We start from the raw sequence: 16,131 nt of genomic DNA, 5'->3' as shown, positions 1-16,131 counted from the left end.
CCCCCTTGAACTTTGTGACCTTTTGCCACATTTCAGGCTTCAAACATAAAGATATAAAACTGTATTTTTTTGTGAAGAATCAACAACAAGTGGGACACAATCATGAAGTGGAACGACATTTATTGGATTTTTCAAACTTTTTTAACAAATCAAAAACTGAAAAATTGGGCGTGAATGCTTAACTGACCAATTCCACTGTGATCTCAACATATTATTATAAAAACATATGTTTGTTTAACATAATAATAAAAAATGAATATTACTAATGTAACCCATTGTAAAGACTGGGTTTAGTTGATTGTGTTGCACTGATCATGTCCGCGTTCTGGAACTGTCCGCGTCCCCATACAGAACTGTCCTCATCCCCGTACAGAACTGTCCCCGTACAGAACTGTCCGCGTCCCCGTACAGAACTGTCCGCGTCCACGTACAGAACTGTCCGCATCCCCTTACAGAACTGTCCGCGTCCCCGTACAGAACTGTCTGCGTCCCCGTACAGAACTGTCCGCGTCCACGTACAGAACTGTCCGCATCCCCTTACAGAACTGTCTGCGTCCCCGTACAGAACTGTCCACGTCCCCGTACAGAACTGTCCGTGTCCACGTTCAGTGTGGCGCCAAGGATATTGTCCGGTTACGCGCAGAGTGGACTGAGGTGATCTTGGGGAATAACGACAGAGTTTGTTACAGTGTTGAGACACCGAAGTTTACTGTTCAATTTGCTTTTTGTGTAGCCAGATCCTTTTCACTCTCTATTCTTGTTTCATTTTGTGGTTCACCGGATTCATCATCATCAAGACGAGGGACAGACGAATGACCTGCTAGCCAGTCGGTACAGCTCGGTAATCTAGCTAGCTACTGTACCAGCAGCATCCTAGTAATCCTAGTTAGTCGGTACAGCTCGGAAAGCTAGCTAGCTACTCTACCAGCAGCATCGGATGCTGGCTACCTCTGTCCGGTTCTCCTCTCTTCACTAGATGGACGGTAACTTTAGTGTTTAACCCGTCTGTGTCCAAGGACCGAACTTTTGAATATTATTTTCAGGGCGCCTCAATAGCAGGTATTGAACCCTGGGTAAATAATCACTAGTCAGAACCTCAACCTCATCATACATTCATTATAAAAATCATCTTAATATCTGATATTGTGAGTAAACAACCTCGAGAGTGCGTCTTCCAGCCCTCCAATAAATCACATAATTCAACCCTCCCGGTTAGTAAATTTACCTCAACATGCCCCCGGAGAAGGCAGAGTAACGACACCAGCCTTTTAGCGGGGCTGACAGACTGACTACAACGCTCGCGTCGCTAATAGAATTTCGTTATTAAAAATGACACACTGCTCGCGCGCCAACGAGCGTCTGGAAGTCAGTTCTATTTGTGACGCAGTTCGCGCTGCATCTCCTCATTGGTTTATAGAAGCAGGTACCCACGTGCCATCTCCTCATTGGTTTATAGAAGCAGGTACCCACGTGCCATCTCCTCATTGGTTTATAGAAGCAGGTACCCACGTGCCATCTCCTCATTGGTTTATAGAAGCAGTACCCACGTGCCATCTCCTCATTGGTTTATAGAAGCAGGTACCCACGTGCCATCTCCTCATTGGTTTATAGAAGCAGTACCCATGTGCCATCTCCTCATTGGTTTATAGAAGCTGGTACCCACGTGCCATCTCCTCATTGGTTTATAGAAGCTGGTACCCATGTGCCATCTCCTCATTGGTTTATAGAAGCAGGTACCCACGTGCCATCTCCTCATTGGTTTATAGAAGCAGGTACCCACGTGGCATCTCCTCATTGGTTTATAGAAGCAGTACCCACGTGCCATCTCATCATTTAGCAAAAAAACATAACTTAACATAAACATAACTTCTTTAAACAATAAAAGCTAATTTACCAACATTTCTGAAAGTGATATATAGCTTTTTGGAATGAAACTCTTCTTATGTTTCCCCATCTGAGCTCAGAGTAGATGAGAGATGTAATGTTTGTCTCTGTTGTGTTGAAGCCCAATCAAGCAGGAGAGACCAGCATCCCCTGTTCCCAGCTGTGTGTCCATGAAGAGTGACCGGTCTATGGAACCTCCTATAACATTTAGAGAGGGAGACTTTTCTACTGAACAAAGGTAAGAAGAACTCATGGGTCCTGGTCAGTGAGTTAAACAACACTGTCTCTAGTCATTTCTCCTCTCCCATTTTCCCATTTATTGTTGTTGTTTTCATAATCCATTGGCTAATCATTTTGTCCATTTGCATAGTCCTAAAACAATATTAAACAAACACAACATTCCCTCCCTGTGTGTGTGTGTGTGTGTGTGTGTGTGTGTGTGTGTGTGTGTGTGTGTGTGTGTGTGTGTGTGTGTGTGTGTGTGTGTGTGTGTGTGTGTGTGTGTGTGTGTGTGTGTGTGTGTACTCAATGGATGAGGAGATGTAATCTCATGTTTTGTCCACAGAAACCAACAGGAGAGATCAGAGTCAGAGATTCTCAGCGGTCAGTCTTCCCAGAGTCATCAAACAGACCTGGCCTCCATATTCAGTGTATGTGGTCCTGTTATGTACATTTGTTTTTGTTTACCTCAAGTAAATTTGATCTGTCAATCATTCATTAATGTGTTAATGAGAAAGCATTTATTATCTTGCTTAACTTATTTACTTTATTTATTTCAGTTGCTTGAAGAGAAAATTATGACATTTGTGAAGAACGAGCTGAAGATGTTCAAGAGGATTCTTAGTCCAGATCTCCCAGAAGGCTTTGAGAGTCAGAAGCAGGATAAGGAAGTGGTGGACGCTGAAGATGAGAAGCAGGAGAGCAGTGCCAGAGAGGGGGCTCTGAAGATCACACTGCACATCCTGAGGAAAATGAACCAGAAGGAGCTTGCTGACACACTGGAGAACTGTAAGAGCTGTCTGCCTCATGATGAATGATGTTTTATAATATTATTAATATTAAAAGCTGTTGCTAAAGTACAGCTAAAGTAGCTGTGTAACTCAATGATATTGTAGCAGCCTTAACACAACACCTAGTGACCTCATCAAGTAGCAGCAGGGACGTGTTGTGGTGATTAATTTAGAAAGAGAGAGAGAGAACATTAATAATACCATCAATAATACCAATAATAATATAATCAGTCACACCAGTCTGTAATGCATTATGAAAACATTTACACATTTATACAGTCAGTTAAGAGAATAAATGGTTATAATGTACAACTTTATAACAGTCATACAATACTGTAGACATTAAAACAGACATAATATTAATATCCTCTGTGTTATTTTTAGATTCAGATGATCATGCTGTGATTTGCCACCGTGAACTCAAATCTAATCTAAAGAAGAAGTTTCAATGTGTTTTTGAGGGGATCGCTAAACAAGGAAACCCAACACTTCTCAATAACATCTACACAGAGCTCTACATCACAGAGGGTGGAACAGGAGAGGTCAATAATGAACACGAGCTGAGACAGATTGAGACAACAACCAGGAAACAAGCAACACCAGAGACTGCAATCAAATGTAACGACATCTTCAAACCCTTAACTGGACAAGACAAACCTATCAGAACTGTGCTGACAAAGGGAGTCGCTGGCATTGGAAAAACAGTCTCTGTGCAGAAGTTCATTCTGGACTGGGCTGAAGGAAAAGCAAATCAGGATGTCCAATTTGTATTTTCATTCCCTTTCCGGGAGCTGAATTTGATGAAAGGGGACAAACACACTTTCATTAAACTTCTCAATCACTTCTCAATTGAAACCAAACAATCAGGAATCTCCATCTACAACAAGTACAAAGTTCTGTTCATCTTTGATGGTCTGGATGAGTGCCGACTGCCACTAGACTTCCAGAAGAATAAGATCTGTTGGGACGTCACAGAGTCAACCTCAGTGGATGTTCTGCTGACAAATCTCATCGGGGGAAATCTGCTTCCCTCTGCTCTCCTCTGGATAACTACCCGACCTGCAGCAGCCAATAAGATCCCTTCAGGGTGTGTTGACCAGGTAACAGAGGTACGAGGGTTCAATGACCCACAGAAGGAGGAGTACTTCAGGAAGAGATTCAGTGATGAGGACCTGGCCAGCAGAATCATCTCACACATAAAGACATCAAGGAGCCTCCACATCATGTGCCACATTCCAGTCTTCTGTTGGATTTCTGCAACAGTCCTTGAACACATGCTGAAACATAAGAGAGAAGAGATGCCCAAGACTCTAACTGAGATGTACACACACCTTGTGGAGTTTCATACCAAACAGAAGAATGAAAAGTATCTTGGGAAAGAAGAGACGGGTCCACACTGGAATAAAGAGAGCATTCTGTCCCTGGGAAAACTGGCTTTTCAACAGCTTGTTAAGGGCAATCTGATTTTCTACGAAGAAGACCTGAAAGAGGCTGGCATTGATGTCAATGAAGCCTCAGTGTACTCAGGATTGTGCACACAGCTCTTTAAAGAGGAATGTGGGCTGTACCAGGACACGGTGTACTGCTTTGTTCATCTGAGCATTCAGGAGTTTCTGGCTGCTGTATATGTGTTCCTCTCATTCATCAACAACAATGAGAATCTAATGGACAAACTGCAAACAAACAACAAGTCTGAAGTTACTTTCTACAAGAGTGCTGTGGATAAAGCCTTACAAAGTGAGACAGGAAACCTGGACCTTTTCCTCCGCTTCCTTCTGGGCCTCTCACTGGAGTCCAATCAGAAGCACTTACGAGGTCTACTGACAAAGACAAGAAGCAACTCAAAGAACCGTGAAGAAACAGTCAAGTACATCAAGGAGAAGATCAGGGAGAATCCCTCTTCAGAGAGGTGCATCAATCTGTTCCACTGTCTGAATGAACTGAATGACCATTCTCTAGTGGAGGAGATCCAAAGCTACCTGAGATCAGGAAGTCTCTCTAGAGCCAAACTGTCACGTGCACAGTGGTCAGCTCTGGTCTTTGTCTTGCTGACTTCAGAAAAGGAGCTGGATGTGTTTGACCTGAAGAAATACTCCAGATCAGAGGAAGGTCTTCTGAGGCTGCTGCCAGTGGTCAAAGCCTCCAGAGCTGCTCTGTGAGTAAATAAAATGACATATAAGAACTAATCATCAGGAAGAAATATTCAATTTAGAGAAAAATATGTATTAAAATATAATGAAAAACGTACTGAATCAGTGCATTGATTTTCACATTGGTATAACAATTCTGGGAGATGGAAGATGAATCAATATGTTGTTTGGGAGAATAAACCAAAAGCATCTGCCATTGTCCTTCTACACTACTGGTGTTAAATTAACAGTGTGTTTGTGAAGTCATGATGATCTCTTTGTCAGGGTGTCAGACTGTGGAGTCACAGAGGAAGGCTGTGCTTATCTGGTCTCAGCTCTGGAGTCAAACCCCTCACACCTGAGAGAGCTGGATCTAAGTAACAATGACCTGAAGGATTCAGGAGTGAAGCTACTCTCTGCTGGACTGGGGAATCCCCACTGTAAACTGGAGACTCTGAGGTCAGTATTCCTGTAGTTGGTCAACAAGCGATAACTGTTCACCAGATCTACATGTGTTTACCAGACACACATAGTCCACACCATATGTGTTTGGACAGTGAAACTTAGTTTTAAATTTGGTGCTCTGCTCCAGCATTTAGGATTTGAGATAGAATGTTTCGTATTAGATGACAGTACAGAATGTCACCTTTCACATTCAGTGGGGCAAAAAAGTATTTAGTCAGCCACCAATTGTGCAATTTCTCCCACTTAAAAAGATGAGAGAGGCCTTTAATGTTCATCATAGGTACACTTCAACTATGACTGATACAATGAGAAAAAAAATTCTCGAAAATCACATTGTAGGATTTTTTATGAATTTATTTGCAAATTATGGTGGAAAATAAGTATTTGGTCAATAACAAAAATGTATCTCAATACTTTGTTTTAAACCCTTTGTTGGCAATGACAGAGGTCAAAGTTTTCTTTAAGTCTTCACAAGGTTTTCACACACTGTGGCTGGTACTTTGGCCCATTCCTCCATGCAGATCTCCTCTAGAGCAGTGATGTTTTGGGGCTGTTGCTGGGCAACATGGACTTTCAACTCCCTCCAAAGATTTTCTATGGGGTTGAGATCTGGAGACTGGCTAGGCCACTCCAGGACCTTGAAATGCTTCTTACGAAGCCACTCCTTCGTTGCCCGGGCGGTGTGTTTGGGATCATTGTCATGCTGAAAGACCCAGCCACGTTTCATCTTCAATGCCCTTGCTGATGGAAGGAGGTTTTCACTCAAAATCTCACGATACATGGCCCCATTCATTCTTTCCTTTACACGGATCAGTCATCCTGGTCCCTTTGCAGAAAAACAACCCCAAAGCATGATGTTTCCACCCCCATGCTTCACAGTAGGTATGGTGTTCTTTGAATGCAACTCAGCATTCTTTGTCCTCCAAACACAACGAGTTGAGTTTTTACCAAAAAGTTATATTTTGTTTTGATCTGACCATATGACATTCTCCCAATCTTCTTCTGGATCATTCAAATGCTCTCTAGCAAACTTCAGACGGGCCTGGACATGTACGGGCTTAAGCAGGGGGACACGTCTGGCACTGCAGGATTTGAGTCCCTGGCGGCGTAGTGTGTTACTGATGGTAGGCTTTGTTACTTTTATCCCAGCTCTCTGCAGGTCATTCACTAGGTCCCCCTGTGTGGTTCTGGGATTTTTGCTCACCGTTCTTGTGATCATTTTGGCCCCACGGGGTGAGATCTTGCGTGGAGCCCCAGATCGAGGGAGATTATCAGGGGTCTTGTATGTCTTCCATTTCCTAATAATTGCTCCCGCAGTTGATTTCTTCAAACCAAGCTGCTTACCTATTGCAGATTCAGTCTTCCCAGCCTGGTGCAGGTCTACAATTTTGTTTCTGGTGTCCTTTGACAGCTCTTTGGTCTTGGCCATAGTGGAGTTTGGAGTGTGACTATTTGAGGTTGTGGACAGGTGTCTTTTGTACTGATAACAAGATCAAACAGGTGCCATTAATACAGGCAACGAGTGGAGGACAGAGGAGCCTCTTAAAGAAGAAGTTACAGGTCTGTGAGAGCCAGAAATCTTCCTTGTTTGTAGGTGACCAAATACTTATTTTCCACCATCATTTGCAAATAAATTCATAAAAAATCTTATAATGTGATTTTCTGGATTTTTTTTCTAATTTTGTCTGTCATAGTTGAAGTGTACCTATGATGCAAATTACAGGCCTCTCTTATCTTTTTAGGTGGGAGAACTTGCACAATTGGTGGCTGACTAAATACTTTTTTGCCCCACTGTACATATTTATGTTTGTACAAAAGTTTTCACCCCGTGGCATTTTTCCTGTTTTGTTGCCTTACAACCTGGAATTAAAATAGATCTTTGGGGGGTCGTATGCCTACCACTTTGAAGATACAAATTCTTTTTTTGTTGTGAAACAACCAAGTAATAAGAAAAAATAACTTGAGAGTGCATAACTATTCACCCCCCAAAGTCAATACTTTGTAGAGCCACCTTTTGCAGCAATTACAGCTGCAAGTTACTTGGGGTATGTCTCTATGCTCTACTCTATGCACATTTAGACAGTGGGATTTTTGACAATTCTTCAAGGCAAAACTGCTCCAGCTCCTTCAAGTTGGATGAGCTCCACTGGTGTACCACAATCTGTAAGTCATTCCACAGATTCTCAATTGGATTGAGGTCTGTGCTTTGACTTGACCATTACAAGACATTTACATTTTCACCACTCGAGTGTTTCTTTAGCTTAAACCTCAGTCTCTAAATCTCTTCAAGACTGAAACAGGTTTCCCTCAAGAATTTCCCTGTATTTAGCGCCATCCATCATTCCTTCTATTCTAACCAGTTTCCCAGTCCCCCCCGATGAAAAACATCCCCACAGCCTGATGCTGCCACCACCATGCTTCACTGTGGGGATGGTATTCTCAGGGTGATGAGAGGTGTCGGTTTGCGCCAAACATAGCATTTTCCTTGATGGCCAAAAAGCTGAATTTTAGTCTCATCTGACCAGAGTACCTTCTTCCATAAGTTTTGGGAGTCTCCCACATGTCTTTTGGTGAAAGTGTATGGCTTAAAGTGGTCCTATGGACAGATACTCCATTCTCCGCTGTGGAGCTTTGCAGCTCCTTCAGGGTTATCTTTGCCCCTCTGATTAATGCCCTCCTTGCCTGGTCCGTGAGTTTTGGTGGGCGGCCACCTCTTGGCAGGTTTGTTGTGGTACCATATTCTTTCCATTTTGTAATAAAGGATTTAATGGTGCTCCGTGCGATTTTCAAAGTATCAGATATTTTTTTATAACCCAACCCTGATCTGTACTTCTCAACGACTTTGTCCCTGACCTGTTTCTATATGTACAGTGCCTTGCGAAAGTATTCGGCCCCCTTGAACTTTTGAATCAACAACAAGTGGGACAATCATACAATCATGAAGTGGAACGACATTTATTGGATATTTCAAAGTTTTTTAACAAATCAAAAACTGAAAAATTGGGCGTGCAAAATTATTCAGCCCCCGTAATCGAGAATCTGTGGAAAGAACTGAAAACTGCTGTTCACAAATGCTCTCCATCCAACCTCCATCCAACCGCACTGAGCTCGAGCTGTTTTGCAAGGAGGAATGGGAAAAAATGTCAGTCTCTCGATGTGCAAAACTGATAGAGACATACCCCAAGCGACTTACAGCTGTAATCGCAGCAAAAGGTGGCGCTACAAAGTAATAACTTAAGGGGGCTGAATAATTTTGCACGCCCAATTTTTCAGTTTTCTATTTGTTAAAAAAGTTTGAAATATCCAATAAATGTCGTTCCACTTCCTGATTGTGTCCCACTTGTTGTTGATTCTTCACACAAAAATACAGTTTTATATCTTTATGTTTGAAGCCTGAAATGTGGCAAAAAGTCGCAAAGTTCAAGGGGGCCGAATACTTTCGCAAGGCACTGTAGTTCTCCCATTTGAAAAGTCGTAATTATTTGGTTATATTCACTTATAGTGTATTAAAGTAGTCATACGTTTAGTATTTGGTCCCATGTTCCATGCCTGCAGTGATTACATCAAGCTTGTGATTCTACTAAATTGTTGAATTAATTTGCAGTTTGTCTTGTTTGTGTTATTAGATGTTTTCCTAATAGAAACTGAAACTGGATGCTACTATGATGATGAATAATCAGGAATGAATCGTAAATAATGATGCATGAGAAAGTTACAGAGGCACAAAGATCATATCCCCTCTGTTATTGGTAATGGTGAGAGGTTAACATGTTTTGTTGTAGCCTCTGTTATTGGTAATGGTGAGAGATTAGCATGTTTTGTTGTGGTCTCTGTTATTGGTAATGGTGAGAGGTTAGCATGTTTTGTTGTAGTCTCTGTATCTTTGTCACTCAGAATTTTTCATGATTGATTTATGATTTTGTATTAATTCTGGCATCATCAGGATTAATTTAGTAGTGTTTAGAAAAATGGTATCTACTCACTTAGACAGAAGATTAACCCAGTCATCATCCACCATTCAGTTACTGTTGGGCGAAACGTAACCAAAAACAAACTGCAAATGCAACCAACGAGTTTGGGAACAAATACAAAATGTTTGACTACTTTACTAGAATTGGTCATAATACTTTTGACGTCTTCAAATGAGGGACTGGATATACAAAGTGCTTTCAGTTACAATATTAGCTTCACTGTCAAAATAGATGTTGTTTGGACTGTGTGTTAAGTTCATGTTTTAAGTCCCCCTATATTTCTGTTACTAGGTTGATATCACTCTGTTATTAGTACACCTGGAAGTGTCATTGTTGATGGACCTGGCCTGAGTGTCATGGTAACCATGTATTGTGGTAATACAGTTTAGTAAACGTTCAACTGGAAAATAGTTGTTGTGTCATTTTGAGTGAACACTGTATACTCAAAACAATTTAAATCTGATACCTCACTGTCTGTCTTTTGACTGATACTGCTTTCTAAACTGGTCTGGTCATTACTCAAATATTTGTACTATACATTCTTCTCTCTACAAGTAATATTATGATAATTAGTCCTTTCTAATAATGATACATGAATTTATGAATAGATGTGGCAGGTTTCAGGACAATTATATCTGAATATGTTGAAAAAATATACCGCCACTCTACTTTCACCACCAAAGTATATCAGTGTGTCGTGTCTTTGGCTCTGCCGGATTAAGTGATATAACATGCTATTCTATAAAATAATTTCTCTGAAATTAACATTATACCTAAATAATCACACAGAATTACATCTACACAGAATGGATCATACATTGATTACGAATGATGTCATAAAGGAAAGCGTTCCTAGCGGACGGAACCGAAATGATGGCTGGTTACACAAAGAAATGGGGTTGGGTTTGAGTGAAAGAGCGGGAAGACTGAGGAGCAAAAAGGTTTTGTGTCTCTATCGGGCCGTAAAATGCTATCGTAAATGCAGTATCTTATGCATTCTAAATACCTGCCCATTTGAAAAAGGAAAATGCAATAAGTATTTACTCTGAGCTGTGCGTCGATCGGCTGTTTATAGATGGAAGGCCGGGTGGTCCAGCATGGATCTCTGGTCCTCTGAAGAATGCCTAGTGGTGAACTTCAGCGTGGTAGAATGGATACTCTGTCCGTCCTCTCCTAGCACACGTTTAGCGGGCGGAAAGGGTAGCACTTCTTTAGTGAATACGAGTTCAAAGTTCATACAAAGTTGCCATACTTTAAGCTTATGCTATATTCTGACTGGTATAGTCGAAATTCATCCTTTCGGCATGTTGACCGTCATCTTCACATTGAAATTCAATGCTAATTTCATTAGGTTATTATCTGATCCCTTTTGATCGTAGGACCGTCGCCCTAACGTCCTCAGAACAGAAAGTTACATTTCCGTAAAGGGGCTTATATAGGGTTGTGAGAGAGGGCCGGGTTTCATAGTTTACAACCGATGTCTGTTCACATGGGCGGGGCCATTCCAAGACTATCTATGTTAACAAAGGGATTTTCAATAGTCACATCGGTAGAGAGGAAGAGGGGGACAGGTATTTATGGGGGTCATAAACCTCCCCCAACAGGTCAACGTCATGACAAGTGTGATTTTAATATGATTTGACTCTTTGCAGGCTGTCAGGCTGTCTAGTCACAGAGGAAGGCTGTGCTTCTCTGGTCTCAGCTCTGAGGTCAAACCCCTCACACCTGAGAGAGCTGGACCTGAGCTACAATCACCCAGGAGACTCAGGAGTCAGACTGCTCTCTGCTGGACTGGAGGATCCACACTGCAGACTGGAGAAACTCAAGTATGTAGAGGGTTTATGTCAATGTTCATATCAGACATGTTGGAGTTATTAGGCTAGTTAAGACAAACATTCTTACCACCACTTGGACAAAGTTATATGCTGACTGTGTGTGTGTCCAGTGTGTGTCCAGTGTGTGTGTGTGTGTGTGTGTCCTGTGTGTGTGTGTCCAGTGTGACACACTTGACTCATATACACACTGGACATACACAGGACACAGATACAGGACACACACACACACACAGGACACACACTCTGGACACACTGGACACAAACACTGTGTCCTGTGTGTTTCCAGTATGTGTGTATGTGTGTGTACAGTATGTGTGTGTGTGTGTGTGTGTGTCCAGTGTGTGTGTGTGTGTGTGTGTGTGTGTGTGTGTGTGTGTGTGTGTGTGTGTTTCCAGTATGTGTGTGTGTGTATGTGTGTGTGTGTGTGTGTGTGTGTGTGTGTGTGTGTGTGTGTGTGTGTGTGTGTGTTTCCAGTATGTGTGTGTGTGTGTGTGTGTGTGTCCAGTGTGTGTGTGTGTGTGTGTGTATCCCTCAATGACTGTCTGTTCTTCTGCTTACCGCTACAGTGTGGAACATGGTGGAGAGAACAGAATGAAACCTGGGCTTAGAAAATGTGAGTGTTGACTGCTGTGAAGAATATGACTAAGAATAAGTCTTAATTCAAGTTAAGTCAATGTCAAAGACCACCATCATTACTTACTGTGTGTGTGTGTTTGTGTGTATGTGTGTATGTGTGTGTCCAGTATGTGTGTTTGTATGTGTGTATGTGTGTGTCCAGTATGTGTGTGTGTGTGTGTGTGTCCAGTGTGTGTGTGTGTGTGTGTGTGTGTCCCCAGTATGTATGTGTTTCCAGTATGTGTGTGTGTGTATGTGTGTGTGTGTGTGTGTTCAGGGTGTGTGTGTGTGTGTGTGTAATTAATGTGAATAAGTGTGTTTTACATTACCATACAGTATAACATATGATCATTCAACAAGTCTCAAGTTACCTTAACTTCTCCTTTTGATACCTAGAAACATTTACATTAAATTAATTAGTGAAAAGTGAGTTAACATTCTAATGTGAATGATGATGATTTCTAATATTGTGTCTGGTTTCATCCATCAGATGTCTGTGATCTCACACTGGACCTAAACACAGTAAACAGACACCTCTCTCTGTCTGAGGAGAACAGAAAGGTGACATGGAGGACAGAGAAGAAGCCGTATCCTGATCACCCAGAGAGATTTGAGGACTGTGAACAGGTGCTGTGTAGAGAGGGTCTGACTGGGTGCTGTTACTGGGAGGTAGAATGGAGTGGGGGGGCTGTTATAGGAGTGACATATAAAGGAATCAACAGGAGAGGAGGGGCTACTGACTGTTGTTTTGGATGCAATGACAAGTCCTGGAGTCTGTTCTGCTCTGACAACAGTTACACTGCCTGGCACAATAATAATCCCACTACCATAGACGTCCCCTCCTCCAGCTGCCACAGAGTAGGAGTGTATCTGGACTGGCCAGCCGGCACTCTGTCCTTCTATAGAGCCTCCTCTGACACACTGACCCTCCTGTACACATTCACCCCCACATTCACTGAGCCCCTCTATCCAGGGTTTTGGGTTTGGGGTATTGGTGACTCAGTGTCTCTCTGTCAGTGATACACACACACACTGAACACACACACACTGGACACACACACACACTGTCTCTGTCAATAATAACCTGACACACACACACTGGACTCTCTCTCACACACACATACACACACACACACAATCACACACACACACACACTGGACACACACACACACACACACACACACTTGACAAACACACACACACAAACACACACACACTTGACAAACACACACACACACACACACACACACACAATGGACAAACACACACACACACACCGTACAAACAAGCACACAAACACACTGGTCACACACACACAAACACACTGGACACACACACGCACATACACTTGACACACACACACTTGACAAATACACACAGACCGGACAAACACACACTGGACAACCAAACACACACACACACACACACACACACACACACACACACACACTGGACATCTAAAAGAAGGAAACATCTAAAAGAGAAACAATAAAACTCCCATTACCCCAGAAAAACACAAAACGCCTAACTAGCATTCACTATGCTACATCGATTCAGAAACTCAAAGTGAACTATAAACCAAACCTAAAGATAATTCCTCTTTACCTCACATCATTAATCATCAGTTTTAAACAACTTCAATGTATATGCATACTGAAATGAACATGCTACCCTTGGATACAATTAACCTGATAACATTATTACTTTTTCCCTCTGTCACAAATGTCGTACATTTCTCAGTGTAAGAAATCAGTAATTTAATCCCAGGTATTTAATAAAAATGTAAACGTATTCTCCCATGGCTCCTTTAATTATTGTTATTATTTTTTACCTTCGATGTGTGTGTATTTCTATGATGTGTGTGCTAATTACCGTTACCCAGTTACTTTAGTTGCTCTCCTGTCTGACTATGTGTGTGTATTTACCCAGTTACTTTAGCTGCTCTCCTGTCTGACTATATGTGTGTATTTATCGTTACCCAGTTACTTTAGTTACTCTCCTGTCTGACTATGTGTATTTATCGTTACCCAGTTACTTTAGTTGCTCTCCTGTCTGACTATGTGTGTGTATTTATCATTACCCAGTTACTTTAGCTGCTCTCCTGTCTGACTATGTGTGTGTATTTACCCAGTTACTTTAGTTGCTCTCCTGTCTGACTATGTGTGTGTATTTACCCAGTTACTTTAGTTTCTCTCCTGTCTGACTATGTGTATTGATCGTTACCCAGTTACTTTAGTTGCTCTCCTGTCTGACTATGTGTGTGTATTTACCCAGTTACTTTAGCTGCTCTCCTGTCTGACTATGTGTGTGTATTTACCCAGTTACTTTAGTTGCTCTCCTGTCTGACTATGTGTGTGTATTTACCCAGTTACTTTAGCTGCTCTCCTGTCTGACTATGTGTGTGTATTTATCGTTACCCAGTTACTTTAGTTGCTCTCCTGTCTGATTATGTGTATTTACCGTTACCCAGTTACTTTAGCTGCTCTCCTGTCTGACTATGTGTGTGTATTTACCCAGTTACTTTAGTTGCTCTCCTGTCTGACTATGTGTGTGTATTTACCCAGTTACTTTAGCTGCTCTCCTGTCTGATTATGTGTGTGTCTCTTTAATGATGATAATGATGATAATCAATGTGTATGGGTTTCTATATGTATTTCTCCTTTCTGGAAACTTCGTCTATAGATTTGACTTTTGATCGGACATTACATTTCACCCGTATACAATTATAAGCTCATTATAAACTATTGTGCCTTGGGACTTTCAACGTTAATATCTCCTATCTCACTTCTCTAGACTAGGTTTCCCTCACCCTCCGTGGATATTACTTTCTTTCAGTATTGAATAGGTTCAGTTTTTCTGTTCGCCTAGAATTACCCTGCCTTCTCACCAAGCCTAATTTGTATTTAGGTATGTCTTTTGAATTAATGGCTATCCTATTTGTACAGAACAACCGTCCCATCTAACAAAACTTACTATATCCCACCCTTAATAACCCTTCGGCTTGCAAAATCATGATTTATTAAGATCTATTTTATTTACGGTAGTGCACCTTACCACAGGTCATTTCTGACCTGTTTCCTTCCTTCCTATTGATTTTGGTTAAAACCCAAAGTAGAAACCCATTGTATTTGTTCAGAATATCAAGCACCTATCATTGATTAAATCCAAACTCCTTTAGAACATTCAATCAAAAATATCCCAAATAATTCCTCCCAAATTCGAGAATAAAGGCTACTGACCTTGCTGCCGAATGGGAAAAGCACTGTTCGTTGGATCTAGTCACCGTCCCTGTTGGTCTGGGGTGTACACCGGCCTGGTCTTTGCCCTCAATTCAGAGGCCAGGTCTTAAATGACGGGACCAGACCAGCTCGTGCACGATTTTCGACGTACGACCTTCAGATGGCAGAGACGGGTATTTAGATCCGGCTCGAAGGACCAATTGTTACAGGAATTAAATTCCTCTATGTTTTAATACCCAATTAAAATTAAACACTGTCAATTCACAAGAATTTGTAAGACTCTTATTTGCATAAAATGGACAGAGACCAGTCTCAAAATCAACCAGCAGCGTTTATTCTCGAGAGTACTGAACATGATACAGTTTTCCACAGGTTATAAACTGAAAATGACGTCATTAGTTTTCGTACTACCCCGTCTCACCTCCGCTCCAGTACAATGGCTGTATAGTTCTCAAGCCTTCCCACATCGTCTCCCCCTACTAACATAATTTACGACCCGAGCCAAGGTCTGCCTGTGTAGATAAGCATTCTAGCCAGTCTGGCTATAAGTTCATTCATTTCTACCAAGGAACAGACAGTCATTGCTCTAATTCTTGATTATATTTACACACATTATATTCAGTTCTAGGGTTAAAAGAAAATTCATACATCTATACAGTAACATAATAGTATTCTGATTAGTCAGTCCTGATTGAAATGTATACAGAATTAGTCATTATTGATAAAAAAAAATCCCTTAACAAGAATACAAGGTGTAGAATACAATACATTACCATTATATCAGGTATAGAATACAATACATTACCATTATATCAGGTATAAAATACAATACATTACCATTATATCAGGTGTAGAATACAATACATTACCATTATATCAGGTATAGAATACAATACATTACCATTCTATCAGGTATAGAATACAATACATTACCATTATATCAGGTGGTAGAATGAAAGGAGCGATGACTTATATATCAGAA

The 16,131-nt window shown here is 41.4% G+C and overlaps 1 protein-coding gene across 1 annotated transcript; it reads left to right on the top strand.

Annotated features, from left to right (window-relative positions):
• Nucleotides 1-2,612: 2,612 nt before the first annotated feature.
• Nucleotides 2,613-12,929, top strand: LOC139421796 (NLR family CARD domain-containing protein 3-like). Its single transcript, XM_071172916.1, has 6 exons — nucleotides 2,613-2,892; nucleotides 3,279-5,049; nucleotides 5,309-5,482; nucleotides 11,112-11,285; nucleotides 11,861-11,907; nucleotides 12,400-12,929. The coding sequence occupies exons 1-6, from the start codon at nucleotides 2,613-2,615 to the stop codon at nucleotides 12,927-12,929; spliced, it is 2,976 nt and encodes a 991-aa protein (XP_071029017.1).
• Nucleotides 12,930-16,131: the final 3,202 nt, after the last annotated feature.

Source organism: Oncorhynchus clarkii, chromosome 12 (assembly GCF_045791955.1).
Source record: "Oncorhynchus clarkii lewisi isolate Uvic-CL-2024 chromosome 12, UVic_Ocla_1.0, whole genome shotgun sequence".
Classification (NCBI taxonomy): Eukaryota; Metazoa; Chordata; class Actinopteri; order Salmoniformes; family Salmonidae; genus Oncorhynchus; species Oncorhynchus clarkii.
Note: the sequence above shows the minus strand (reverse complement) of the source record. Positions and strands in the feature narration are given on the sequence as shown.

Bases quoted from the DNA above. Each gene is read 5' to 3' on its own strand.
- LOC139421796 (XM_071172916.1), top strand. From the start codon at position 2,613: ATGAGAAAGCATTTATTATCTTGCTTAACTTATTTACTTTATTTATTT. The intron at 11,286-11,860 runs GTATGTAGAGGG...TTACCGCTACAG, and splicing joins TGCAGACTGGAGAAACTCAA to TGTGGAACATGGTGGAGAGA. The intron at 11,908-12,399 runs GTGAGTGTTGAC...TTCATCCATCAG, and splicing joins GAAACCTGGGCTTAGAAAAT to ATGTCTGTGATCTCACACTG.